General features: G+C 43.0%; 1 protein-coding gene and 1 long non-coding RNA gene across 12 annotated transcripts in view; both read right to left on the bottom strand.

Moving 5' to 3' along the window:
• UNC5D (unc-5 netrin receptor D) overlaps positions 1-14,238 on the bottom strand; it is a 641,211-nt gene extending 626,973 nt beyond the window's left edge. For 6 of the 11 annotated variants that reach the window (XM_086379669.1, XM_086379670.1, XM_086379672.1 and 3 more), the window contains exon 1: positions 13,805-14,237. In XM_086379669.1, coding sequence (XP_086235795.1) covers positions 13,805-13,907 — 103 coding nt within the window. In that variant the 5' untranslated portion in view covers positions 13,908-14,237. Of the gene's footprint in view, positions 1-13,804 lie in introns of all 11 variants that reach the window. The other 5 variants (XM_086379671.1, XM_086379676.1, XM_086379681.1 and 2 more) reach the window with 2 other exon arrangements.
• Positions 14,239-15,997: 1,759 nt separating this feature from the next.
• On the bottom strand, positions 15,998-18,940 carry LOC147343742 (uncharacterized). The gene is made up of 3 exons (XR_015155964.1): positions 18,680-18,940; positions 18,048-18,282; positions 15,998-17,584 (listed from the first exon to the last, which is right to left on the bottom strand). It is a non-coding gene; the product is annotated as an uncharacterized LOC147343742 (long non-coding RNA).
• Between the last annotated feature and the right edge of the window lie 7,414 nt (positions 18,941-26,354).

The raw sequence follows: 26,354 nt of genomic DNA, 5'->3' as shown, positions 1-26,354 counted from the left end.
ACATCCAGTCACTCTCTTTGGATCCAAATGACCTTTTGAGGGTATCACTGGCAACTTGCTGCCAGCCTCAAAAAGCTTTCTTCTAAGAAGTACAAGTCAACTGTGCTGTGTTAAATCGCTCAGTTGTGTCCGACTCTTTTCAGCCCCATGGACTGTAGCCCACCTCTGTCCATGGGGATTCTCCAGGTAAAAACAATGGAGTGGGTGGCCATGTCCTCCTCCAGGGGATCCTCCCGACCCAGGGATCAAACCCAGGTCTCCCACATTGCAGGTGGATTCTTTACTGTCTGAGCCACCAGGGAAGCCCAAGGATACTGGAGTGGGTAGCCTTTTCCAGGGGAACTTTCCTACCCAGGAAGTCTATTACTTGTGCACATTTAGAATCTGCTCCATCTAGTGGTCCTCTAAGCACCCAACCTCTGAATCCATCTGAATTAACACCACGAGGGAGCCTGGTGGGCTGCCGTCTGTGGGGTTGCACAGAGTCGGACACGACTGAAGCGACTTAGCAGCAGCAGCAACAGCAGCATCACAATGGACCTAGCTCACCATTCCAACTGGAAAGTGTTACCTTCTCACCACACATGAATATCCAGATTTAAATAGGGAAACATGGAAAGTGGAAGCAATTTCCTTATCCAGATAAGAATTAGGAGTTGTGTGGCAAATATTAATACTAAAGTTATTTCCTTGGATAAAGCATAAGGTTTTCTCTTCTAACTCATGGCAGTAACATCACATAGTCTGAGCTGAAGAGAAGTGACTATCTTCATCCTATGTACAGAATTTTTAATGACCACATTTAGAACACATTTAGGGTCTTCTAGTGAATTCGTACTGATTGAACAAATTTTTTTACCAAAGATGCAGAGGGTAAGTAATTTGAACAAAAGCTTGACTCACCCTAAATTTCATAAAAACACAAAACCAATCTATGATGTAGATACAGAAAATGTAATATAGGTCATTAGCTCTGCTACGATAAACTGTGAGCCCCTTAAATCACAGCCTCATCGTTCTATGATTCAGAACAGTACCAAAGATGAAAAATCTATCCTATTTCAAAAGTATTTAGAAAAACAAATATTTTAAACAAAAGGGAAACATCCTTTAACAGCACGGTGAAATAATCAATAGGCTTTAGTCTCAGGGTATCATTCTTTTGAGTTCCTTGGTGCCTCTACTGATTGTGATTGTTATTATGGATCCAAAAAGGAGAAGAGGCAAGAACCCTGAGAAAATGAAGATCTGGGTTCATAGGCAAACATTCATAGAAATGATCTCCTACAAGGCAAGCAATCTATGCTGCTTATTTAGACCTCAGTTGCTTATGCAGAGATCTGAGCTTCAGTATAGACATTTTGGGATTTCCCTGGTGCCTCAGATGGTAAAGAATCCGTCTGAAATGCAGGAGAGCCAGGTTCAGTTCCTGGGTAGGGAAGATCCCCTGGAGAAGGAAATGGCAACCCACTCCAGTATTCTTGCCTGGAGAATTCCAGACAGAGGAGCCTGGCAGGCTACAGTTCATGGGGTCACAAAGAGTCAGACACGATCGAGCAACTAACACTCACTCACTAGACATGTTAAGGTCCCATAAATTTTCAGCAATACAATTTTATGATTCTTCTTTACAAATGGGATGCAGTGGCACACAGAAACTTACTGATCAAATTAGTGTTTATCATGTGTTAAATAAAGGCCACTCACATGCTTTCGATCTTTTGCTTTTAGACAATGCTCCTCAAATGCTAACAGAATTTCTCTAGACAGGAAAAAGACCAATTCTGTACAAACTGGGTTGGCCAAAACGTTCGGATATGGGAAAACCTGAACAAACGTTTTGGCCAACCCAATATATAGACTGCTGTATCAAAACCTCATGGGGTTAGCAAACCTAAAAACGACAATGGATACACAGACACACACAAAGAAAAAGCAACCCAGACACTAAAAGATGGTCATCAAACTGCAAGAAAACAAAAGAGGAAAGGAAGACAATAGACAACAGTCCTCCACAAAGCTATAAAAAGCTTTATTAGCAGAGCTCAAAGACCATCGCTGAAAATGAGGACCAGCTGATTCCCTGACCCTTTAAATCTAACAAAAGGCGGCAAAAGTCCTTGTCTTGAGACAAACTGGAAGGTTGAGTGCTGTATCTTGTGACTTTTGTTTGAATTAAAGGCGTTTTACTAAAATAACTTGAGAAAGGTTCAAATCTAGAAATGTACCATGAAATAGCATATAGATGGTTTCTGCTAAAAAATAAGAAGTCACCCTAGCAATTGTGGGTCCATGCGCCCAGCTGGGCAACAACAGGCTGCCGTGGATGGATTCTAATGCACTCGGCCCTTTTCCACACTCACCCTACTTGGATGGACTCTAACCCATTCAGCCCTTCTCCACACTCACCCTACTTCTGCTGCTGGAGTTGCACATGCGTGCAACAGTTTACAACCACTGATTTAAGAGAAATTCATATGTAAAAATCACACTTCTTTTACTGATGATTCTTGAAAACACTTGAGCCAAGGCTTACCAACAACATTCCTGAAGTCCTACTAACTTGTCCTAAAAATTCTTTCGGAGTACTTGTTACTGAAGGTTTTGACACATTTAAAATACCATGAAATGCCACCTGATATGCCAAAAATACTGTGAAGAAATGGTACTTAAAACAACCAGGTAGCATCATACAATAATATTAGAGGAGGAAGGAAGTCTGATGATAAAGCTATCTCTTCTTATTTTAGAAATAAAAGAACGAGAGGAAAAAAGTGACCTTTGCAGGACATGCAGCCTTTAATTTGCAGCCCACCACACTGCTCAAATAGTAAGGCAGGGTTTTGTTTTTGTTTTTTTTCCTGTTATTATTTTTAAAGCTACTTTTTTTTGGGTGGGGGGGGCACGCCACATGGTATGTAGGATCTTAGTTCCCTGACCAGGGATCGAACCCGTGCCCTCCGCAGTGGAAGCACTGAGTCCTAACTACTGGACCGCCAGGGAAGTCCCAGGAAGGCAGTTTTGACTTGGCGAGGAGACAGGGAGCAAGAGGAGACTGAGGGTTGGGGGTTGGATGGGAAAGATCAGGGAGAAAGCAAGAAACGGGGCACTCAAATTAAGAACCTGACGATCAAGTCAAAACTGTGTCTCCATCTCAAGTTTAAGTGTTATTAATGGCATTTAAATTAATAGCATAGAACTTTAATGATGTAAGTTTGCAATGATGATGATATATGACATTCTACTAATATATAATACATACATACAGATATCTGCACATTAAGGCACTTATCCCCTTGACAATTATTAATAATTGACTGCACAAGTGATGGTGTTGTCTGCTGCAGGATATGATAGGGGAGGGCTGTCTTTCCACATTGCTCTCCAAGATTGATGTGCATTTCAAGCTGTCTGCTAAACTTGCGATAATAGCCAATGGGTTTCAGTTTTCATTTTTGTATTTGAGATGGGTGGGTGGCGTTTTATTTTTATGTACTCTTTGCTCCAAGGTGAAAAAAAAAATGACAAATATTTTTAAAACCATTCTTCCTTTAAAGCAAACCCCCCAAACACTTACATCCCACCCACACACCTAACACTGACAAAACCTGTGAACCTCCTGATTGCCTTTTTTTTTTTTTTGAAGGGAGATAACTTGGGAAGTTTCCTGATGCAAGCTTCTGGCAATCACTGCAGCTGCAGGTCTGTAGGCTGAGGGAGATACAAGGGTTGACTATTCGGATGAAGGACAGTTACAATTTTCCCAGCTCCTTTCAAAAGGCTTACAACATATATATTTCTCCAGCAAAGAATTTCATTTTGTGGTCTGTATTTTTTTCCTATTTCTTTTTCAAAAATAGAGGAGATAATTCTTAAAGACACATTGATGAAAATTATTATTTCAAGTCCAAATACACGGTTCAGTTCAGCTCAGTCACTCAGTTGTGTCTGACTCTTTGGACCCCATGGACTGCAGTACACCAGGCTTCCCTGTCCATCACCAACTCCCAGAGATTACTCAAACACATGTCCATTGAGTCAGTGATGCCATCCAACCATCTCATCCTCTGTCATCCCCTTCTCCTCCTCTCAGATAACTTGTAGGTACAAATCAAAAGAAGGCAATGGCACCCCACTCCAGTACTCTTGCCTGGAAAATTCCACGGACAGAGGAGCCTGGTAGGCTGCAGTTCATGGGGTCTCGAAGAGTTGGACACAACTGAGCGACTTCACTTTCACTTTTCACTTTCATGCATTGGAAAAGGAAATGGCAACCGACTCCAGTGTTCTTGCCTGGAGCATCCCAGGGACGGGGAGCCTGGTGGGCTTCTGTCTATGGGGTCGCACAGAGTCGGACACAACTGAAGCGACTTAGCAGCAGCAGCACAAATCAAAAGAATTTAATCTTATCTCTAAACTGTATACAGGGAGAAAAAAGCACAAGATTACTGGGTTGGCCCAAAGGTTCGTTTGAAAACTACGAACATACCTTTTGGCCAACCGAATACTAATAAACACAATATATTTAGAAAAAGATTCAGATTAAGAAGCCAGGACTGTATTTCTAAAGAGTGCTTTGTGCCTATAATGAAATCTTTAAAATAAAACTGCAGAAGAACAAACTGTGATGTTACTTTAATGAACTAAATTTTAATCCCTTTAAGAAATTTAGTTAGCAAACTCCTCAGGATAGTTTACATACCACTGAGGCCATACTACAGTGTGTGTGTGTGTGTGCTTAATCACTCAGTCGTGTCCAACTCTTTGCAACCCCATGGACTGTAGCCCGCCAGGCTCCTCGGTCCATGGGGATTCTCCAGGCAAGAATACTGGAGTGCCTTGCCATGCCCTCCTCCAGGGGATCTTCCCAACTCAGGGATCAAATCCAGGTCTCCTGCATTGCAGGCATATTCTTTTCCCATCTGAGCCACCAGGGAAGCCCAAGAATACAACAGTGGGTAGCCTATCCCTTCTCCAGGGGATCTTCCCCACCCAGGAATTGAACTGGGGTCTCCTGCATTGCAGGCAGATTCCTTACCAGCTGAGCTACGTAAGGAATACGTAGGAAGCACATATACGGTACCCAGTATACTATTTTTCATATATTCACAATTTTACTTGCCTCTGTCACTCCTGACACTTTTGTACTTGTTCCCTTTCCCAGAGGGGACCACTTATGTTCATAACCATGAGAAACATACCTCCACATAAACCAAAAAGTCAACAGCTATCATTGAAATTTTTTACTCATTTATTTCTCCTTCTATCACACCTGTTCGTGGATTCCCAGTCCTGTCTCAAAAGTAGTACGAGCAGAATGTTGTAAGATCCAACTTAAGTGCAATCAACTTATTTGGTACCAAAATAAATAGAACAGACTGACAAGGTAGTCAGAAAGTCCCAGAAACCATTTGGAGACTCAGCGTCTGGTCCTAGTGCTATTTATGACTCTCTGTCCAGCCTTGGTTGGGAAAAAAAGTCTCTAAACCTTAATTTCATCATCTGCTCCATATCAGGGTGGATGTAAAAATACAAAACTATCCCAACTGTGAATGGACCTAAAAATGTCAAATTACATGCAAATGAATTATTCAAAACAGCACTCCATGATAGTGTCACATCTTACACTTAATCGTCTTTTTAGAATAACGTATCCAGGAATGTGGGCTTCCCTGGTGGTTCAGCAGCAAAGAATCTGCCTGCAATGTAGGAGCTGCAGGTTTGATCCTTGGATTGCGAAGATCCCCTGGAGGAGGGCACGGCAACCCACTCCAGTATCCTTGCCTGGAGAATCCCATGGACAGAGAAGCCTGGAGGGCTACAGTCCATGGGGTTGCAAAGAGTCGGACACGACTGAAACAACTTAGCATGCACGCATGCATCCAGGAATGTCGGCTTTACAATCTGTTGTCGGGCTGGGGGGGGGGGGGTGGCGTATATAAAACCCTCTTACAGTTATTTAATTTATTATGGCAACTAAATTTTCCTGAATATTTTATCACAATATTGAGTAAATTTTAGAAATGGTTGATGCTTTTGAACTGTGGTGTTGGAGAAGACTCTTGAGAGTCCCTTGGACTGCAAGGAGATCCAACAGGTCCATTCTGAAGGAGATCAGCCCTGGGATTTCTTTGGAAGGAATGATGCTAAAGCTGAAACTCCAGTACTTTGGCCACCTCATGCGAAGAGTTGACTCATTGGAAAAGACTCTGATGCTGGGAGGGATTGGGGACAGGAGGAGAAGGGGATGACAGAGGATGAGATGGCTGGATGGCATCACTGACTCGATGGACGTGAGTTTGAGTGAACTCTGGGAGTTGGTGATGGACAGGGAGGCCTGGCGTGCTGCGATTCATGGGGTCGCAAAGAGTCGGACACGACTGAGCGACTGATCTGATCTGATACCTTAACATAATAAGGTTAAAGTAAAAAATATTGTTTAGCATGTGTTATGGGACCAGCCCTGCCAGTGCAGGGTTAAGTAACATTAAGTAAGACGGCCATTGCCAAGTAGACACAGCAAGTGAAAGTGAAGTCACTCAGTCATGTCCGACTCTTTGCGACCCCATAGGCTGTAGCCTACCAGGCTCCTCTATCCATGGGATTTTCCAGGCAATAGTACTGGAGTGGATTGCCATTTCCTTCTCCAGGGGATCTTCCCAACTGGGATCGAACCCAGGTCTCCCACATTGTAGACAGAGGCTTTACCGTCTGAGCCACCAGGGAAGTGCAGACACAGCAAAGGAGGACCCAAAACCTACTCTCACATCATGTCAGGATCCAGCTGCTTGGGGAGCAAATGTGCCCCATGTGAACATTCCTCTGTTTTTTTAACCAACTGTTTCTGTTCAACTTCTCCCTTCAGTACAGCCTCACTTTGAATATCCTGAACTCAGGACCTTTTTAAGTACAGCGCAAGTCAAGAGATACGATAAGATGAAAGGAGGTAGAAAAGGTCCTTAATTCAACAAAACTCTGACTTTGGGTTATTCAACTTCTGGGGGACTCAGTTTCTTAATGAACTAGGCACAGACATGTCCTCCATTACTTCAAAACAAAACCCAAGCCTTTGAAAATATTACACCCATCATTCCAAATGCTGGAAGCAAGACACGATATTCCATCAGAATGGGGCTCTCCCTGAATGCTTTATAAGTGGTTCTACATTTCTCTGTGTTAAAACTCACATTTGTCTTTGCCTATTCTTCTATTGGCATTTTTACAATACTCTTACATAGGACTCTACTTCATACTGTCTTCCAAGTGAAAAGCAATACTGAAGATTAAAAAAAAAATTTATTTTCTTAATCTTGAATTACTACCATCCATGACCTGCTACTCAAAGTGTGGTCAGACAGTGTCATCTGGAAGTTTGTCAGAAAATGGAAACTCAGGCCCCTCCCCAGATTTACAGAATCCGAATGTGCATTTTAACAAGATGTGCAGTGATTCAAATGTACATTAACATTTGAAAAGCCCTGATTTGTGTGTTTCAAATATTACCAGCTTAGCTTTCATAACCCGTGATCATTTGGTTTCCCTTCCTCTTCCAGGAGATTTTATTAAATTAAATTCAAATAAAGACGGTAACTACTAAATAAGTACTGTGACAAGGCAGGAACCACCAATCTCACGAAAACAACTCCACAGAATGTGCCACAAATTTCTTATAGAGGCAAATCCTCTCATCCGATATTTAGTAAATACACTTGCTTTTATAGTAAAATCTATGAATGACATTAAGCCTAGTCATCCCAATGTTGGTTGGGCCCTTGAAGTCATCAGGATTTCTTTGCTTTAACCTCTAGTATCTCCTGCTTCCTATGACTGCCTGCCAAATCACTTACCTTCAGGGGATGTCTGCAGTGTCATTTTCCCTTGGACTTACCTGATTGAGAAGTTACACCATTCAGTGGAAGTGAAAAAATACATCTTGTAAAACCCATCCTGAGTCAAATTCCATGGGGTTGCAGTGAAATTACCCATATGCTTCCTCCCATCCTTATAAGCCAGGTTCCAGCAGAAGCAGATAGAGTGTCAAGGTCTCTGGTTCTGGGGAGAGAAGCTCTTTAGCACTTTATGAACCAGAAATCTGGGGGCAGAAAGTCAATACTTGCTTTAAGTGAGGCTGTAACTGACCTCACTTGGAAGACAGCTTTTGGCTTCCGGTTTCCTTAATTAGGAAGGAAACTGTCAGAAGAAACTGATCATATAGGAGAAATAGAGGCCTCCCTGAACTCCTGTCCTCTTGGAAACCGTATTAAGAAACATTTGACAACCTGAAACATCAGGGAACAGTTTACATCTGTCATGGTCTGACGTAAGCCAACAAGCGGACTCCACGTTCTGGTTTCTACTTTAGCCCCATCAACACAACCCTAATATTTCTGCCCCTAATTTCTTAGTCCAGGGAAGTCCAGAGAGGGCAGGGGTGTGGAGAACAACATACGCGGTCCCCACCGTCCTGTGCACAAATCCACTTTTCAAAGAAATCCTCCAGAAGCATGAGAGTCGGTGGATTTCCAACGTGGTCCAAACTGAATACGGGAACATCCGCCTAATTTCTGCCCGTTATCTACGCACAGCATGTGTACGCACACAGTAAGAGCAGACAACGCAATGTGGTACCAAACAATTAAAAGTTCTTCTCAAAGTGGAGATGCAAAACAGAACGAATCTCTCTCTTCTATAAATGAATCGAGCCATCTGCCTCGCAGAAGCAGCAGCAGGAGTACCCAAAACAGCAGAAACAGCAACCTCTGGTGTTAACAATCTAGTCTTGAATCTCATGCTTCACATTTCCCCGGCAAACAAGGCTAAAAATACAAGACAGGCAACAAATAGTCTCTTGGGATCTGCCATTCCATGGATGGCGTATTCAATCAGAGCAATATTTTGTGCTGAAATTCAAAATTGGAGGTGGGGGGTACAAGCTATCACATTAGAAGCTGGTGCTCGGAATTTTAAGTGTGAATCTGATCCCAAAGTATATTAAGCTGAATGGTGAGAGGGTGGCTGTTTCCATACAACATAAATCTCTGAGATGTAGCTGAATACATTTATAGATTTATTTAAGCTCCTCTAAATTCTTCTGCAAATCTCAGAGAGATAATTTTAGCCCTCGTGTCACCAAAATATCAGAGCCGTTTTGCTTTCAGCACAGCTTAGAAAAGCCTCTTTGCCGTGGGCTCTGGAGCGGGACTGCGTGGGTTCAAATCCAGGCACCACCACAAAATAAACTTCATGGCCTTGAGCAAGGAACCTGACCTCTCTGTGAAGTTGTTCTCTTGTCTTAAACAGAAAAATCTTAAGAGCGCTCACCTCAAAGACTTATTTTAAGCATTCTATGAGTTAACACATGTAAAACTCTTTAATTAACCAAGGTGTGGGTGCATGCTCTGTTGCTTAGCGCCCAACTCTTTGAGACCCTATGGACTGTAGCCCACCAGGCTCCTCTGTCCATGGGATTCTCCAGACCAAGAACACTGGAGGGGGTTGCCATTTCCTCCTCCAGGGGATCATCCCCCACCCAGGGATCAAACCCACATCTCCTGCATTGGCAGGAGGATTCTCTACCACTGAGCCACCAGGGAAGCCCATAAATACAGTCACTACTAGTATTATTTAATATTCAAGCAAGGCTGCAAAAACACCTTCTCTTAAAGAACAGGCATGATATAAAGAGCAGCAATGCTAGGTCTCCTGCCAATGGCAGGTACTGAACACACTAGCGGGTGAACAGGGAAGTGCTGTGACCTAGAGCCTGTGGCCAAGAATGACAGAAGAAAGCTCCCTTTGGTTATTTGAGGCTGTTTGTCCGTGGAGGCAGCTGAATGAGGAGGACAGAAGACGAGACAATAACGCAGTGGATCAAGTGGTACCACCCAACGAAAGGGACGATCAGAATTCACGGCTAAGGGACGATCGGAATTCACGGCTAAGGGACGATCAGAATTCACGGCTAAGGCATAACAAGAAGGGGCACATGTTCTGGCTGCCTGTTAAGAAGACACCCTGTAACATCACCATCACCTTCCTTAAGAGGATGTGATGGAATAAATCTTTCTTCGTACACCTGTCTTTGGGATTAGACTATAACCACTATGGTCTGGGTTCCCAGCCTCCATATTTAAAAAGAAGACAGACCCAAGGAAGTGATATCAAATTTCATGAACTCCTGAACAGGCTATTTTTTGAGAAACCTTGAAAGCCGGCAATACTTTAAGCTGGGTCCTTCTTGGGTGGAAGGAGGATGGTGAAAAGTTTATGAGTCATTGAGGCAACAGGAAAGGGTTTCCCCAACGACTGAGACTGCAGGGTATGGACCTACCAGTCCCACTTAGAGAGTTTTGATGGAACTCACTGAGGATTCCTGGGGTTCCACAGGTTTTCCCAGCCTGCAGGGTACCACTTAAAAAACCACAGACAGGTCACTCAAAGAGTGAGAAGAATGGAAGGCTGACATTACTATTTTCCTAGTAAGAATATTAAAAAAAAAAAAAATGGTGATAGGTGCTGCTATTATATGGACAGGTAAAAACAATGAAATTTCTTAACAACTGAGATACTTAAAGACAGTTCCTGAGCTGAAGCCTTTGTTGGGTAGGAAAAGAATGTGTCACTGGACTGCTCAAACTAAGAGCACAATCCAAGAGTCACAAAAAGAAAAACCCATCGAGAAATTGGGAGAAAATGCTCTTTTTTCATAGCCCCGCTGTGGAGGGGAAGATTTTGGAGGAAAAAGCAGCAGAATGTAGGGCAGGGGAGGCAGTAATAATTTTCGTTAAGGAGAAAGTGAATATAGATTTAAAACTGTAGGAATGAGGGAGGTAAATGGATTTAAGTATGCACAAACCACACGACCTACGGTGCCCATAAAGTAGACATGTATTTCTCTTGCCCTTAATGCATTGCTATGGTTACGGTAAGGAAGATTGCATTGTCCAGAAAAATTTTTTAAAGAAATTGGGTAAAAGCTCAGCCTACCTGAGATCATCTTCCTCCCTGCCTTCAGACTGGGATCTCGTAAGTACAGTAGCTAACAGAGGAATTACAACCAGATCAACAGCGGGGCTCCTTTTTTTCAAAGAACAAAAACAAATCAGTGTGACAACATGATGGGGATTCAATTAGCACTTGGCAGGTCATGAATAACTTTTAAACCACTTTCTTTTAAGTTGGAAAGTGTTAAAATATACGGTAATCATGGTACCCAAGTGCCTTCCTTACAGTATGCTATCCATCAGGAACATAAATCTGAAGTCAGTCTAGTTTACAAAGAAGAGAACCAGAATGTAGTATCTTCAGGCAGTCTGTTGCCCCAGGTAGTTTCCTCTTTGAGGACATTCAAAGCCAATCATCTGAAATCTCATTCCCCATTTTCAGACGGTTTTACTTTAAATATGGAGTGAAAGAAAAGGGGAGGGAAAGGAGTATGGTACAATCATCTTGGAAACAAATAAATGATAGCTAATTGTAAAGACATGGCTACTGAATTGTTCAATAGTATTATATAGTCAAAGTCAAGAGCCTAGTTCTGTCTATCCTGTTGTTTAGGGAAAGCAGAGAAGCTTGGTTCAAAACAATGTGAAAAGAACAACATAAAACACTATTTACTTGGATAAGTAAGAACGACAAGAGGCCAACCCCAGAGACACCACTTAGTAAACACGTCCCCAGGGGAACCTCATCTTGCTTTCAATGAAAGGGCACCATCCTTGGCTGGGAGAACTGAAGTAACATTGAAAGCCACCCTTTGTTCTGAAAAACTCTTAATTGTGCCCACCTGTCCCAAGTCAGGTGCGTGTGGCTTCACAGACTTGCAGCCTGTTTACTGCTCATTTCTTGGGGAATCTCTGACAGGTGCTAAAGGTAATGGGCTTGCTGCCCCCAACAAGTAAAATATTACAAGGGAAATATTAGTCAGATGTACAGCTCCACTCCATGTGTCTTGAACACCACTATGATCTGCGCAAGACATTTGTTGTAAATAAGCCGGCAGAGTGTACAGTATGTTTTCCAGGAGTCCTCCGAAGAACAGCTTGCCGACAAGAGGTGCTAGCCTTAGTTTCACAGCCAGCAAAACTCCATCCAAGAGGCTTTTTGGCAGGTCCGCACCTCTTGTTTCAAGCTAGATTCAAGACAGACCCATCAACCAAATTCCAAAGGTCAGTATGTGGCATCAGTCACTCTTAGGTACTCAGCATAGAATAGCCAAGTGGAAACTCAGACATTTAAAATCAACATTCAGGACAGAAAAGGCCCGCTTTCCCCCAGAACAGTGTATTAAAAACAACTCAGAGCTGACTTTGCAAGGAGGCATTCTCCGTAGTAAATTAAATGGCTGAAGCTTGTGCTTCTTCCAGCAAGGAAAAGAACTATGCTCCCCACCATCAGCGTGTGCAATCACTGGCTCATTTTTAAGCCTTTCCTGCTTTTTTAAAAGCCTACTCCATTAAAAGGAGCGGGAAAAAAAACTTTTCAGGAAATGAAATGCAAATAGTCACTGAACAGGATCATAAAAGGGGAAAAACCTCTATCCACCTTTTTTTTTTTTTTTTTAAATTTTTCATTCCAGGCAGCAAGACTGCTTTTAACACACCGTTAGCTTTTATAAAAATGAGATGATACTGGTTCTTTTATGATCATCCTCAACCCTTTCCACCCTTTTCTGTCTCGCGGCTACTCACAGTATGTTCGAGGGAAATGAGGTGGGCTGGTCAGTTTCACCTCTCGCCAGACCAGCGTTAGGTAAGTCACTGAATGTAATTTACAAATTCTAAGCCTAATGGATGACACCCAGGAAATAAAGAAAGGTAAAGAAGAGCGGGAAGGAGAAGCTTCCTGGTGATTTCAAAGGTAAAAGGCACAGTCCTCAAGCTATGCGTAACACTGCCTCTGATCACCTTCAAACAAGTCCGCGGGTTTTAAGTTGATGCTCCCCGTCCTCGCTCAAGGTGGAGCTGAAACCAGTTGCAAAATTTCCCCCTACTGGAGTCCAAAGGAGCCAGGAAAAATGGGGTCTACGTCTCTAAGTAGAAAGAAGCAGCGGCTTCCCTGCCGCTCAGGGGCCCCGCGCTGGCTAGCTCCCGGGCAGGAGCCGGCACCCGGCAGGGAAACCAGGCGCCGGGTGACCGGCCTCGGGCCAACTGCGAACCCGGCTGGGCACTGCAGGCGCAGTTACGCGCGGGCCGCGCACACAGCTTTCCCGGGTACACGGCGGCCTTCTCGAAAGACAGCCCAGTGCTGCCCACGACCTCGGGCTGCTGTCGCCCAAGGCGTGTCGAGCTTCGCGGACCTCAACCTAAGTGCTGCTCCCCAAAGGGAAAAGGCGCGGTCTCCATTCAAGCCCACCCTACCGAGTCTCCCAGTACCCGGTCCCTACTCCCCAGGAGCTCTCGGACACCCCTCCGGGCGCCCACCCGAGAACGGGCTCGCTTCGGAAGGAAGTGGAGTGGACTCGAGAGAGCGAGAATGGAGTGAAGAGAGCGGCGGACTCCAGTCTGCAGCAATTGGGGAGGGCTCGGAAAAAGGAGCGAACGAAGAGAATCAAGGCAGGGTAGGGGCCCAGCGGTCCCAGCAACCTGTAGGATTGCAGCTGATCTCAAACTTGGGGTGGGAGACAGACAGTGGTCCCCTCGGAGGTCCTCCACCCGAGAGCCACCCCTTGCGCTCCGCGCGCGCGGGGAGGTGCAGGGCGCAACTTGAGAAGCCAAGGCCATCGGTGCGGGTCCCGATCAGTCGCCTCTCCCCCGTCCCCTCCTCCCCCCGCCCGGCCCCGCCGCCCGCTGGGCCCCGCGCTTACCTCGGGCAGCCGCAGCCCCCGCCGCCCAGAAGCAGAGCCCCAGCCAAGGGAGCCACTGGCGCGCCCCTCCAGCGCCTCTTCCTGCGGCGGCCGCTCTCCCCATACTGCTCGCCCCACTTGGGAGTACAGGTCTTCTTCCGCGCCCCGGGAAAGACTCGACGAGCCAGGGGGTCCGAGGAGAGTGGGTCCCGGGGGTCTTCAGCGAGTGACTGCTCCACGGCCGCTCCCTACAGCAGCAGGGCAGGGCGCTCCGAGTCGCCGCGCGCTGGGCACCCAGAGGATGCGCGCGTCCCCATAGCCTCCCACGGCGGGGCGACCGACGCCGCCACGGTCACTGCTGGAGCCGCCCGCCTTCCCCTCCGCACCGCTCGCGAACAGCTCTCCCGCCGCAGCCGCCGCCGCCGGGATCCGGACTAGGGAGGTAAGGAGGGAACCCGCATCCCTAATGAGACCCCCGTGGCCGCCCCTTCTCCTCCCCTCCGAGCGGCAGCCAATGAGCCGGGCCGGGGCGGGGCGGCGGGAGGGGCGGGGGCGGCCGGCCGCGCGGCGCTGGGTGGGGCGGGCGGCGGGAGGCGCAGGTGAGTCCTGCGGCGGCTGCGCACAGCCCCCCGCCCCGCCCCAGGTTCCCGCACGCTCCGCAAAAAAACCTCGGCTCAGGGAGCTCGGACGCGGGGCCTGAGCGGGGCTCGCGGAGGTCACGCGCGCTCCAAAGATGCGAGCAGAGCCGACGGGCCTCTTAGAGGCGAACCCGGCGCAGAAAGATGTGAGCATCTCGGCAGCCTGAGTCTCCTGCTTCTTGGAAACCACTGTTCTGTTCAACTTTGAGCCCTTTCGCAGCCCTGCCTCTCTAGCTTCCATTTTTTTAAATCAAATCAGGCAACACTCTTGAAGCATTAAAAAAAAAAAAAAAAAAAAAAGACTCAAATACCAAGTGGGGGAAAAAATATCACTAGAATAAACCCATTATTGCAGCTAGGCGAAATATGCAAGGATGTACAGAAAGCGGTGGGGGATCATGGGTGCCCTCAGAGGATGTGATTTTCTTTTTTTTTCCCCCCAATTTCCTTGTCTGCGGATCTAATCACGCTGGAATCCCCCCAACTTTTCAGAAAGCTACCTCGTTTCTGACAGCTCCTGTTTTGTTTTAATCTGGGCCCTGGCAATTGCTTTCCTCCTAAGCATCAGGGAAAGGCAGTCGTGCTGAGCCTTTGTAAGAAGGAAAGAAGACTTTTCTTAAAAGTGTGGTTTGTTTTGAATAGACTGTCAAATCTTTATTTAACTGCTTTTGAAAGTACCTTGTGGTTGCCTCTTAGTGTCCCTCCTGCAGAAGGAGACATTTGAGAGACACTGCCTTGGGCCACACAGTTTCAGAGCAAAGAACACCCCAGGGGGTTTGGCCCTGAGTTCAAGGCTCTATAGACAAGGCATCTCATACTCTCGCAGTATTGAGCCCCCCGCCCCCAAATGGTGTCTAAACTCAGCTGGTCAGAATGTGTGTCCCCTTTTGCCTGGTGGACCCAAAAGAAAATGATGTCTTGGCTTGAAAGAAAGACAAAGTTGTCAACGGCTCCCCACTGCCTACGTTCAACATCGATATAGAACTTTTACAAAAATCCATCTCTCTGGTGAAGTTGTTACCTGCTCCCAAACACCTTTCTCAGGAGAATAAACAGTTTAAAGTGAGGTAATTGTTCCGGATGAGGTAATTGCGATAAATAGCTTTCTTCCCAGGAAAAAGAGGATGATAGGCAGAAAGATTGATTCCTTGATAAGCACGCAGGCCATCCCTCTCCGGAGTGCCACCAGACACGTGACTGTCAGCAATCACTTCCTCACGTCTTCTTGCCGTTCAATAAAAGGTTTGGGACCCGGTCAAGAAAACCAAGCTCTGGGGAATGAAGGCTTGGAAACAAAGACTGATGTGGGACTGGCCAGGGACTCGTCTGAAAATCTCTTTAGAATCTTGGTAAATGAGGGTTTTGTCCTTTTCCTCTGAGAAGGTGAATTGGGAATTAATCTACCAAATATGCTTTACCTGTCTCCTGGAAAATAGTCATTCATCCTCCAACTTTCCTTATTCTTCAAGACTATGTGACAGGTATATCACAAATGAGTATTTTCTTTAAAAAAAGAAAGAAAAAGGAATGACTGTTTCTCTGAGATAGTATTTAAGTACTATTGACTTCAAAGGGATGCAAAAGTATAATAATTTTATTTTGAAAAAAATATCTAGGAAATAGATGAGCTAATAAGGTTAACAGGTGAGATTAATAAGTCCAGTAAAATTGGGATGACAATTAAGAGAGGACAGAAACTAAGAATCTTTGAGTGCATACCTTGCTCAGTATAGGTACATTACATATGGACATGTATATATTATGTGTTCATATATTTGTTGTATATAAATATATATTATATATTTTTGTTTTTTGTTTCAGAAAAGAACCAAACTCTGGAAGTTAGGTACTATTATCCCTGCCGGGCAGCTAGTCAAGCTGAGTAGAGAGTGATTTGCTCAAGGTCACATAACGTGACTCAGCTGGTAAAGAATTGGTCTGCAATGCAGGAGACCTAGGTTCAATCCCTGGGTTGGAAAGACCCCCTGGAGAGGGAAAAGGCTACCCACACCAGTATTCTGGCCTGGAGAAGTCCATGGACTGTATGGACCATGGGGTCACAGAGTCGGACAGGACTGAGTGACTTTCATTCACTCACTCACATAACCAAGTGACTGACCATCAAGAATGAGGCAGCAGTTTGAACAATTCTAAACCCAAGATAAAACCTGAGGTTGTGTCCCGTCTGTCGGGTTTATCAGAGATAGACCTTCCGCCTCATTTTCTTCAAAACTGTTTAACTACTGGGTTGGGAGAGGTGGGGTCTTCGGTATTACGACACATCACAGACCAGGTATTCATTTTAGGTCTCATATTAATCATGTTCTGCATCTCAATACACCCTCTGTTAATCTAACTCTGGCTGTTTTTTAAGATGCATGAATCATACTCCGTTCCATTTGGAGAACCATCCATACCCATTTGGAGAAGGACACTGAGTGGTCACTGCTTGAGATCATGGTCTCTGGCTGAGGAGCAGCGTGGAAGAACTGACCTGAGAATCAGGATGCCAGGGTGCTGGGCCCTGACACTGCCGGGGACTGACTGTGTGGCCTGAGGCAAGTCAACAGCCCCTCCTCTGAGTTTCTTCATCTGTAAAATGGGGGTATTTCACTAGATAAGCTTAAGACCAACCCTATTGAAGATCCATCATTTTCAACTCTAGCATATCGTGATCTTGAATGCCCAGTACAATCAAGTTGGAAATTAAGCCACTCCTTCTGAAACTGGGACAATTACGTAGCAAATGCGTTGTGTTCTAGAGAAATTATTTTGGATCATAGCCGATCTATAAGCGTTAGCTGTAACCAAGGAATATTCATTTAAGGAAGAGGCTTAGGAAAGTGTTTTTCTCGTTTTTGCTGCTTGGATTGACTATGACTAAATGGCACCCCACTCCAGTACTCTTGCCTGGAAAATCCCATAGACGGAGGAGCCTGGTGGGCTGCAGTCCATGGGGTGCGAAGAGTCGGACATGACTGAGCGACTTCACTTTCACTTTTCACTTTCATGCATTGGAGAAGGAAATGGCAACCCACTCCAGTGTTCTTGCCTGGAGAATCCCAGGGACGGGGGAGCCTGGTGGGCTGCCGTCTATGGGGTCACACAGAGTCGGACACGACTGAAGTGACAGCATAGCATAGCATTTTCTAGCAGTTGATACCTAGAGATCAAGAGGTAGAATATTTCCAGTGCCTGTTTTATTGCAGTATAATTGACATATAATGTTATGTGAGTTTCAGGTGTACAAAACAATGATTTGATATTTGTATGATGAAATGATCACCACAAGTCAACATTTGTCACATTACATAGTTTGATCTTTTTTCTTGTGATGAGAACTTTTAAGATCTACTCTCAGCAAATTTCACATAAGAAAAACAGCATTTTTAACTACAGTCACCATGCTATACGGTACATACATCCCCAGGAATTATTTATTTTATAACTGGAAGTGTGTACCTTCTGAGCCCGTCCACCTATTTCACCTAGCCCTCACCCCCTACCTCTGGCAAACACCAATCTGTCCTCTGTATGTGTGAGTTTGGTTCATTTTGTTCGTTGTTTTTGTTTTGGATCGCCCATGTAAGTGAGAACATGGAGTACTTTTTCTCCTTCTGACTTACCTCACTTTGCATAATGCCCTTCAGGTCCATTCTTACTGTTTCAAGTGGTAGGATTTCCTTCTTTCTTCGCAGCCTTTTGATTATCTCTAGCCAAACTAGTCTCAAGAAATAGAAAATATTTGAGTGTAATTTGGAGGAGAAAATAGATTTTGCATGGCAAGATATGCCCTTCTGAATATAATAAATGATTTTTAAGTTGTTAATTATAACTCCTTAGGAAATCCTGAGTATTTGCCTGGAAAAAAAAAAAAAAAACATTTTAAATGATCTAATGAACCTGTTTGGTAGAAGTGGTAAAACTCCAAAAGACGTTAAATAATGTAGAGATTCTGCAAGAGTAAGGGGTGGGACTTCCCAGGTGGTCCAATGGTTAAGATTTCGCCTCCCAATGCAGGGGATTAGGTTTGACCCCTGGTTGGAGGTTAAGATTTCACATGTCTCGTGGCCCAGAAACCAAAACATAAAGCAGAAGCAATATTGTAATAAATTCAATAAAGACTTTTAAAAAAATGGTCCACATCCAAAAAAAAATCAATAATAATAATCTTAAATTTAAAAAAAGAGTAAGGGAAAGAACTTGTTCCAGGAGATGGAGAGGGAAAAAGAAGCCGGAGGTGGGTGGAAAGCCATACCTATCAACAAGTGACTTTTCTTCTAGGAGATCCAAATCATCAGGAAAGTTATGGAGGCGAGTGAATTCTTTATGAAAAATAGCAAAGGAACTATAGTTTGGATCTAGATTACTAAAGACAAAACACACTCAGAAGAGAGAGGAAGACCCTTAGATGAGGAAGCTTTCAAAAAAGTATGGAGACATTGTGGGGCCTCCCTAACAATAGAACTGGATTAGTTTAGGAGCAGGAGATGCCTATTGAAAATCTGAACAAAAGCCAGGTGTCAGAAGTCAGTGAGATCAAGACCTTTGGGAATAAAACTCAGCTTTAACCGAGGAGATGGAGAAGATGGGTTTAGGAATATTGGGGGAAAACTTAGGGGGAAAAGAGCAGAAAAGAATTCTACCGCATAGTGGTACATCTTGCTTTACTTTCGGGACTGAATGGGCAGTTTTAGTTACAACCACTGTCAGAATCTTTCATAAGGTTTCTGGGGCCTTTGCAGGCTGCACACAGATCCTTTCCTAAGCATGCACCATGGAGAGGCAGTCTTCCCACATCTGTGGCTTTCCTCCTCCAGGAACCTGACTACTATTTCTCATTTCTCGACTCAAGTGTTTCTAAGCTCTGCTACTGCCGGATGTTTCTGATAAAAGGCCCTGTCTCTATTCATCATACAGTTATGATCATTAATAGGGGAAGACCTGAAATCAACAGATGAAAGAGCAACAGCTGGCGACTGCAATGGGTGAACCTGGCAGTACAATTAAATGAGATAGTCTGCAAACAATGTTGCCATTGGGAATACTCGGTGTCAGTCATTTCCCCAGAAAGGTCTTGTTCAATCAGAGCAGCGTATTTCAGAAATGCACATGACTTACAGAGAGCAGACAGGATTTCACTCACCACTATGGGCTCACAACCTACTTATGGTTCAGAAAACTGCTGGAACAGGGGGAGAAAAGGATGCTGAAAGCTGGGGAGGCTTGAGCGCTCCACATGTGATGTTCTGTCTGGGTACAATAATCCAGGTTAACAACCTTCCCTGGTAAAGGCAATATGGGATCGTTTGTTAAGGACACTCTCTCACACACACAAAATTAGAGAAGTCTATTTTGGATGTTGGGCTACAAGGCAGCAATAAAGTGCAGAAATCTAATACATTTGTTTAGAAAGGGCAGTGGGGCACTCAGATAAGACTCTAACTAAACACATTTTTCCTGACACCACAAGTATGCCTTCCTTGTTTTCTACTCCAGGACTTTCTTCCTGGAATCAGGCATCTAGGAGTTTGGACTGTAGCTGCTGACATGGATGAATGAAAAACTTAAAAATAATAACAAGAAACACAATTCTTTGGCAGTAAAATTAATGTGTTAGCTCTTTAAGAAAATAATAAACTGGGTGAAGAAAGACAAGATGTGTTAATTCATAAAAGATGTGGCCTCTGATGACAGTGTCACATGCAACCCCTGAGTCACCTGACCTTGGCACGGAGCATCAGAAATGTGCCAGTTTCTCAGCCCAGCACCTTGTGGTAGCTCGGGGAGAGCCTGGTATCTTTCCATGTTGGGAGGAAAGGCTATGATTCTTAACTGTCAAGTGGAAGATTCCACCAAACCTTTGTGGAGTCTGTGTTTGTGACAGGTTTTTACTGCCCAGGTTGTATCTGTGTGTTCCTTCCACAAGCTGCCATGGAGGACCATTCATTCATTCATTCATTTCTTCTTCTTGATCTATGCTGGTAGGTATATGCCTGCTGGTGAATAGAGAAAATAGGGGAAGAGACTTCCAGAGATAAAGTAAATGTATATTTCAGGTCACATGACTGCCATGTCACCTTCACTACACCATACACCTGTCTCCTGCCAACTGAAAAAAAAAAGCAGAATCTAGAAGTCGAGAATGATGTTTTATTCAGTGGACTTGCTGAGGACTTAAGCACAGGCAGCAGCCTCTCAAGTAGCTCTGAGGGACTGCTCTGAAGAGGTGAGTGAGGAGCCAGTATATATGGGAATTTTTGTAACAAAAACCAGGTAGCTGGAACGTTGAAAGATTACTGTTAATTAAAGAAAAAACTCAGATGTCTCAAGTCAATGAACTTAGTGCTTTTCTATATATGGGGAGATGCAGAGTCTGGGCTCATTGAAATCAATCCTTTGATGTTAGTGTTAACTATTTCGGGCCAGTGTCCTTCTCTTTTGCATCCTGAATCCCCTCAGGGTGCACTGTCAGTGACTGATGTCATGACGGCTGCGATGTCCTTTGTTTACTGAGCTGGTAGATGGCATTCTTTCTTCACACCCCAAATAGAAGACAGCTGAACCCATGAAGAGATGACTGCCCTGCAGGTTCTGGTCAAGAACAGAATCAAGAGTCCAAAAATATGACAAGCAGAGCAAACTCATATTCTAACCTCTCCATTCCCTCATTAATATTACAAGATTCAGAGCTGCTTTATTTTCCTGGAACCCAAAGTCAATTGTTGGGGAAATATAAGGTTAGATGCACAGTTTCTGGGATCCAGCGATGAACAGAGCCAGTGGCTTTCTTTCTACACTAAAGTTGCCTGTTTTCTTGCAGAACAAGGGCTAAGGAATAGATGGATGCAATCTGTCAAAGTTGGAGACTAGAAATGTCAATAGTGCCTGTTTGTGGTACCAGGACCAAGAGAAGAAAAAGGAGTCTAGCCTCTGGGACAAATTATGATGAACAGAATGGTAGTGTATGCATTTGGGGGTGGATTATGCTATCAAAGAAGTTTCTCAAAGAGCCTTTGATCTTAAGAAGCCACTTGTACCAATGCCAATCACTAAGAAAAATATGGCTTCTCTGAGAAGTAAAATAAAAGAAATAAGCAAAATAAGGTTTCTTTTCATTTTTTTAAATTTTCTTCTCTCACTTTCTTTTTTCCTTCAGTTCCCTTGACCTCCCTTCTGGAATAAAACATCATAAATGACTACCTGTCACTAATAGAGGGATGACAACTTCTTTGGATCCTTCAAAGCACTATTTAAGTAACTGTTGCATGATTCCAATCAATGGTGTACAAAGAGAAAATGCTAGCTTAACACACAGGATCATTTCCAATTTTCAAATACAGCTTTGACTTTTCTGACCCAAATCCTACTATATACCTGCTTCCTTTTATCCATCTTTATGGGAAAAAAACTATGAATTTATAATTTGTTATATCTTAAGGCTCAGGCAGTAGATTTAAAAGCATTCATTAGTAAATGGCTGTCATGCATTCTGAAGGAGAAAAGATCTGCTTTACATGTTAAGTAGTATTTTACCGAAAATAAAATTTAAAAGAGTACCATTTGCAATTTAATTCAACCACATATTCCACTCAACTTGTCAGGTATAAGGATGACTTCATCCCAGTCCAAGTCCCAGCTTCCCTAGAAAGACAATCTAGTTTAAGAGTAGATTTTGGGGATCACTAGAGGGCCATGATCATTATTAGAGCTTTTATAAGAAACTAATCCAAACAAAACAAATGTAGAATTCCTTTGACTCTCTTGCACTCAGTCACTGACAATATATTACTCTGTTGAAAAGAGGAAGTAAATTACACACGTATGTACACATACACGCAAATGCACACACACACACTCTGGGCATCTGAGTGGTTGTACCACGTCATTTATTTATATAGATGGTCACCAACTTCCGTGGTTTGACATAATTTGTTGACTTTATGATAATGTGAAAATGAAATGCATTCTGTAGAAACTGTGCTTCAGTTTTTGAATTCTAATCTTATCTAGGGCCATTGACATGTAGTCTGATGGGCTCTGCTGACAGCCACAGCTCAGTGTTGTGATCACAACAGTGAACAATGAACACACCACCATTCTGGACCCATCAATCAGGCTGTTTTTCACTTTGCATATAGTCATCAACCAACACATGAGATATTCAATGCTTTACTTTAAAATAGGCTTTGTGTTAAATGATTTTGACCAACTTTAGGCCAATGGAAGTGTTCTGAGCACTTTTAAGGTAGGTTGGGCTAAGCTATGATGTTCTATGGCTATATTAAGTGCATTTTCAACCTAACAGTATTTCCATTGATGATGAGTTTATGGGACAGAACCCCATAGTAAGTTGATGAAGATCTGTATATGTGTGTGTACAAATGAACTGTTTGTGTTTTTGTATGTGTTTCATTTATATATAAATAAATGAATTAATACATATCTGTATAAATGCATCGATGCATCACATATGTGACATATGCCTACATATATGTGTGTGTATGTGTGTGTATGAATGAACTAGTTCATATACCTAGAGTGTATGTGTCGGTGTGTGTGAAACAAGAGAACTGAAATATTAGAAAATGTTCTTCAAGAATGAAGAAAAGGAAATGAGTTCTGACCAAGACCACCTGGTAATTTTATCCTTTAATCCTACTCTACTTCGGACACATAGGAATGATAAGCAACAACAACATCAACAATAAAAAAACAAAACTGAAGACAAATAGCCTGGCTCAAAGCCAAGGTAAATATCTTCATGGATCATCAACAGAACAGAACTGACAAATGGTGAGTGAAGCTAAATCCACGCACATTCTGGGCTCTCGCTCCCAAAGCAGGAAGTGGCATGAGGGAATCCAAATAATCCAGCGCGATAGGAAATCTATGGCTTCTTGCTACATGGATAGCAGAGTTGGAGCAACTTGAAGAGACTGAGTTGGAATTTTCCTACTCAAAAGAAAAGCCCATCTAGCAAATTCAGTCAATCTAAGATGAGTCTTTAGGGAAAGATGAATTATAAAGACAAAATCTCTCATTGGGAGGTGAACCTAATATTAATATTGATATATTGGTTCATATTGGCTGAATGCCACATCTCCCAATAATTCTACAACTCAGAAGCCCTGAATGACTTTTATAAGACCTAATTTAAACTTGGTTTTAGGTGCAGATAGCCACAAATCTGAAATCCAGAATGGTAATCACTGAAAAGAGATGAAGTGGGGGAGGGGAGCAGAAAAAGAATTTTATGCCTTAAAATGATCATACTAACCAATATCCGAAAATACTTAAAAATAATATAATGCTAAAAATACATAAAAATAAAATCAACTTGAATGTTAACTTACTCTTCATGAAAAAAAACATCACAGGACATCAAATATCTTTTTTTTTTTATCAAATATCTTTATTTGGAAAGCTTCAAGGTATAAAAAGAAAAACTACACTTGTTATAAAATCATAAAAATCATATAAAATTGAAGTTAAGCTGAAATAAATCAAATTAGTGGATAAGAGGACATAACTCTTGGAATTGAACAATGGTATTTGAAAAGTAATAAACGGTGATGACCTGGAGGAATGGGGGATGGAGGGAGGTGGGAGGGGAGGGGAGTTCAAGATGAAGGGCACATATGTGTACCTATGGTTGATTCATGTTGATGTATGGCAAAAGCCATCACAATATTGTAAGGTAATTATTCTCCAGTTAAAATAAATAAATAATTTTTTAAAAAAAGAAAAGTAATAAAACACAGGGCTCAAGGCTGACAAAGAGAAGAGATAATTGGTTAATTTAAAAATAGTATTGAAGAGACATCAGATATAGACAAAAAATGTAAGTACGATTTCAAACATGTAAGAGAAATTAAGAGACTTTGAGCCTAGATTTAAATACTCTGCTAATAAGATGTTTTAAAAAGTGACCATAAAAGAAATGGTGGGGAAATAATTTTTCAGTTGGTAAAGAATCCACCTGCAATGCTGGAGACTTTGACCCATGAATCAAACCAGGGTCTCCTGCATTGCAGGTGGATTCTTTACCAACTGAGCTATCAGGGAAGCCCTTTCAGGAGCTACAAGATGAAATTTTTCTAGGATTAAAGGTATAAATAATTATTCATCTGAATATTACACTCAAATTATTAAGTACAATACATAAAAATAAACCCACTAAGACATTATAATGATATATAAATGAATAGAATATCAAAGGTATAACAGAATGCCAATGATTGAGTGACTGTATTAAAATTATCAAATATTAAAAAATATTTTGTAGAAAGAAACAGATTTGTGCTGAAGACCTCAGAATAATACCATCAGATTATTACAGTGAAATAAATATAGGTGTAAAATGTAATGACTTTATAGTATAGAACATTTAAAGGAATTTCTCACACTTTAAAGATTAAGAGGCTTTATAAAGCACAGATCAGCATGTCAATATGATTAATATTTTTGGTAAATTACATGAAAATATGGAAAAGTTTACCAATGAACAAAAGAAATCAAAATAATCCATTGAAATTTTCAGATTTAAAGATAAGAGCCATTGAAAATAGGAATTTTTTGGATGGGTAATATTGTAATAGACACAGATGAAGAGATAATTGGTGATATGAAAGAGAGATCAGAAGAAAATGCCCAAAATGAAGCATAGAGAAACAAACCAACAAAAGTAAGTGGAGAAAAGAGCACAAGAATAGTTCAGAAGGGAATGAGTTTATTAAGAGCAAGTCGCTCAGTTGTGTCCGACTCTTTGCAACCCCATGGACTATACAGGCCAGTGGAATTCTCCAGGCCAGAATATATGAGTGAGTAGCTTTTCCCTTCCCCAGGGGATCTTCCAACCCAGTGATCGAACCCAGGTCTCCTGTGTTGTAGGCAGATCCTTTACCAGCTGAGCCACAAGGGAAGCCCAAGAATACTGGAGTAGGTAGCCTATCCCTTCTCCTGCGGATCTTCCCAAACCAGGAATGGAACCGGAGTCTCCTGCATTGCAGGCGGATTCTTTACCAACTTAGCTATCAGGGAAGCCCTTATTAAGAGCAAAGATGAGGAGGCACTGCAAAAGCAACAGGTCGACCTCTTGACAGATCAGGGAAAGCCAACCCCTCTCATATGTTGGTAGACAATTTTTATGTTGTTGTTCAGTCGCTAAGTCATGTCCATCTCTTTGCAACCTCATTGGCTGCAGCACAACAGGCTCCTCTGTCCTTCACTATCTCCTGAAGCTTGCTCAAACGCGTGTCCATCAAGTCGGTGATGCCATCCAACCATCTCATCCTCTTTTATCCCCTTCTCCTCCCGCCTTCAATCTTTCCCAGCATCAGAGTCTTTTCCAATGAGTTGTCTCTTCACATCAGGTAGCCAAAGTGTTGGAGCTTCAGCTTCAGCATCCGTCCTTCCAATGAATATTCAGGGTTGGTTTCCTTCAGGATCAATTCCTTTAGGAAGGTGTCCAAGTTTTATAGCCTCAAGACAAAGAAAATTCCTGCTGGAAGGGTGGCATTAGATGATTGGTTAGGGTGCTATAGGGTGGATATTTTACCTAATATGGAGTCGGGGAATGCTGGTTTAGGCCAGGGGTACACATAGCAACAGTTGCTATGGAGCTTTGTCAGTTCTGAAGATTTTTGTCCTGTGACCTTGGTACAGGGCTCCATATCTGTGACCTTGGTAGAGGTCTCCACGCGACTCGGTATAGTGCTCCACATTAAATTCTATATTCAGTAAAAATACCCTTATGAAGGTAAAGCATGTAAACATTTTCCCGCAAATAAAAGATGAGGGAATTTATCATCGGCAGATGCAAATCAATGAATGTGCTAAAGGGCAGAAGGACAGTCCTTCAGGCAGAAGGACAGTGACACCATGTGAAAAGACAAATATGAAAATAGAGGAAAAAAGCAATAAAAAGGTGA

Source organism: Bos grunniens, chromosome 27 (genome assembly GCF_055505025.1).
Source record: "Bos grunniens cultivar Pamir isolate PY7600 chromosome 27, Bosgru_T2T1.0, whole genome shotgun sequence".
NCBI classification, from domain to species: domain Eukaryota; kingdom Metazoa; phylum Chordata; class Mammalia; order Artiodactyla; family Bovidae; genus Bos; species Bos grunniens.
The sequence above is the reverse complement of the archived record's forward strand: the minus strand, read 5'-3'. Positions and strand labels throughout refer to the sequence as shown.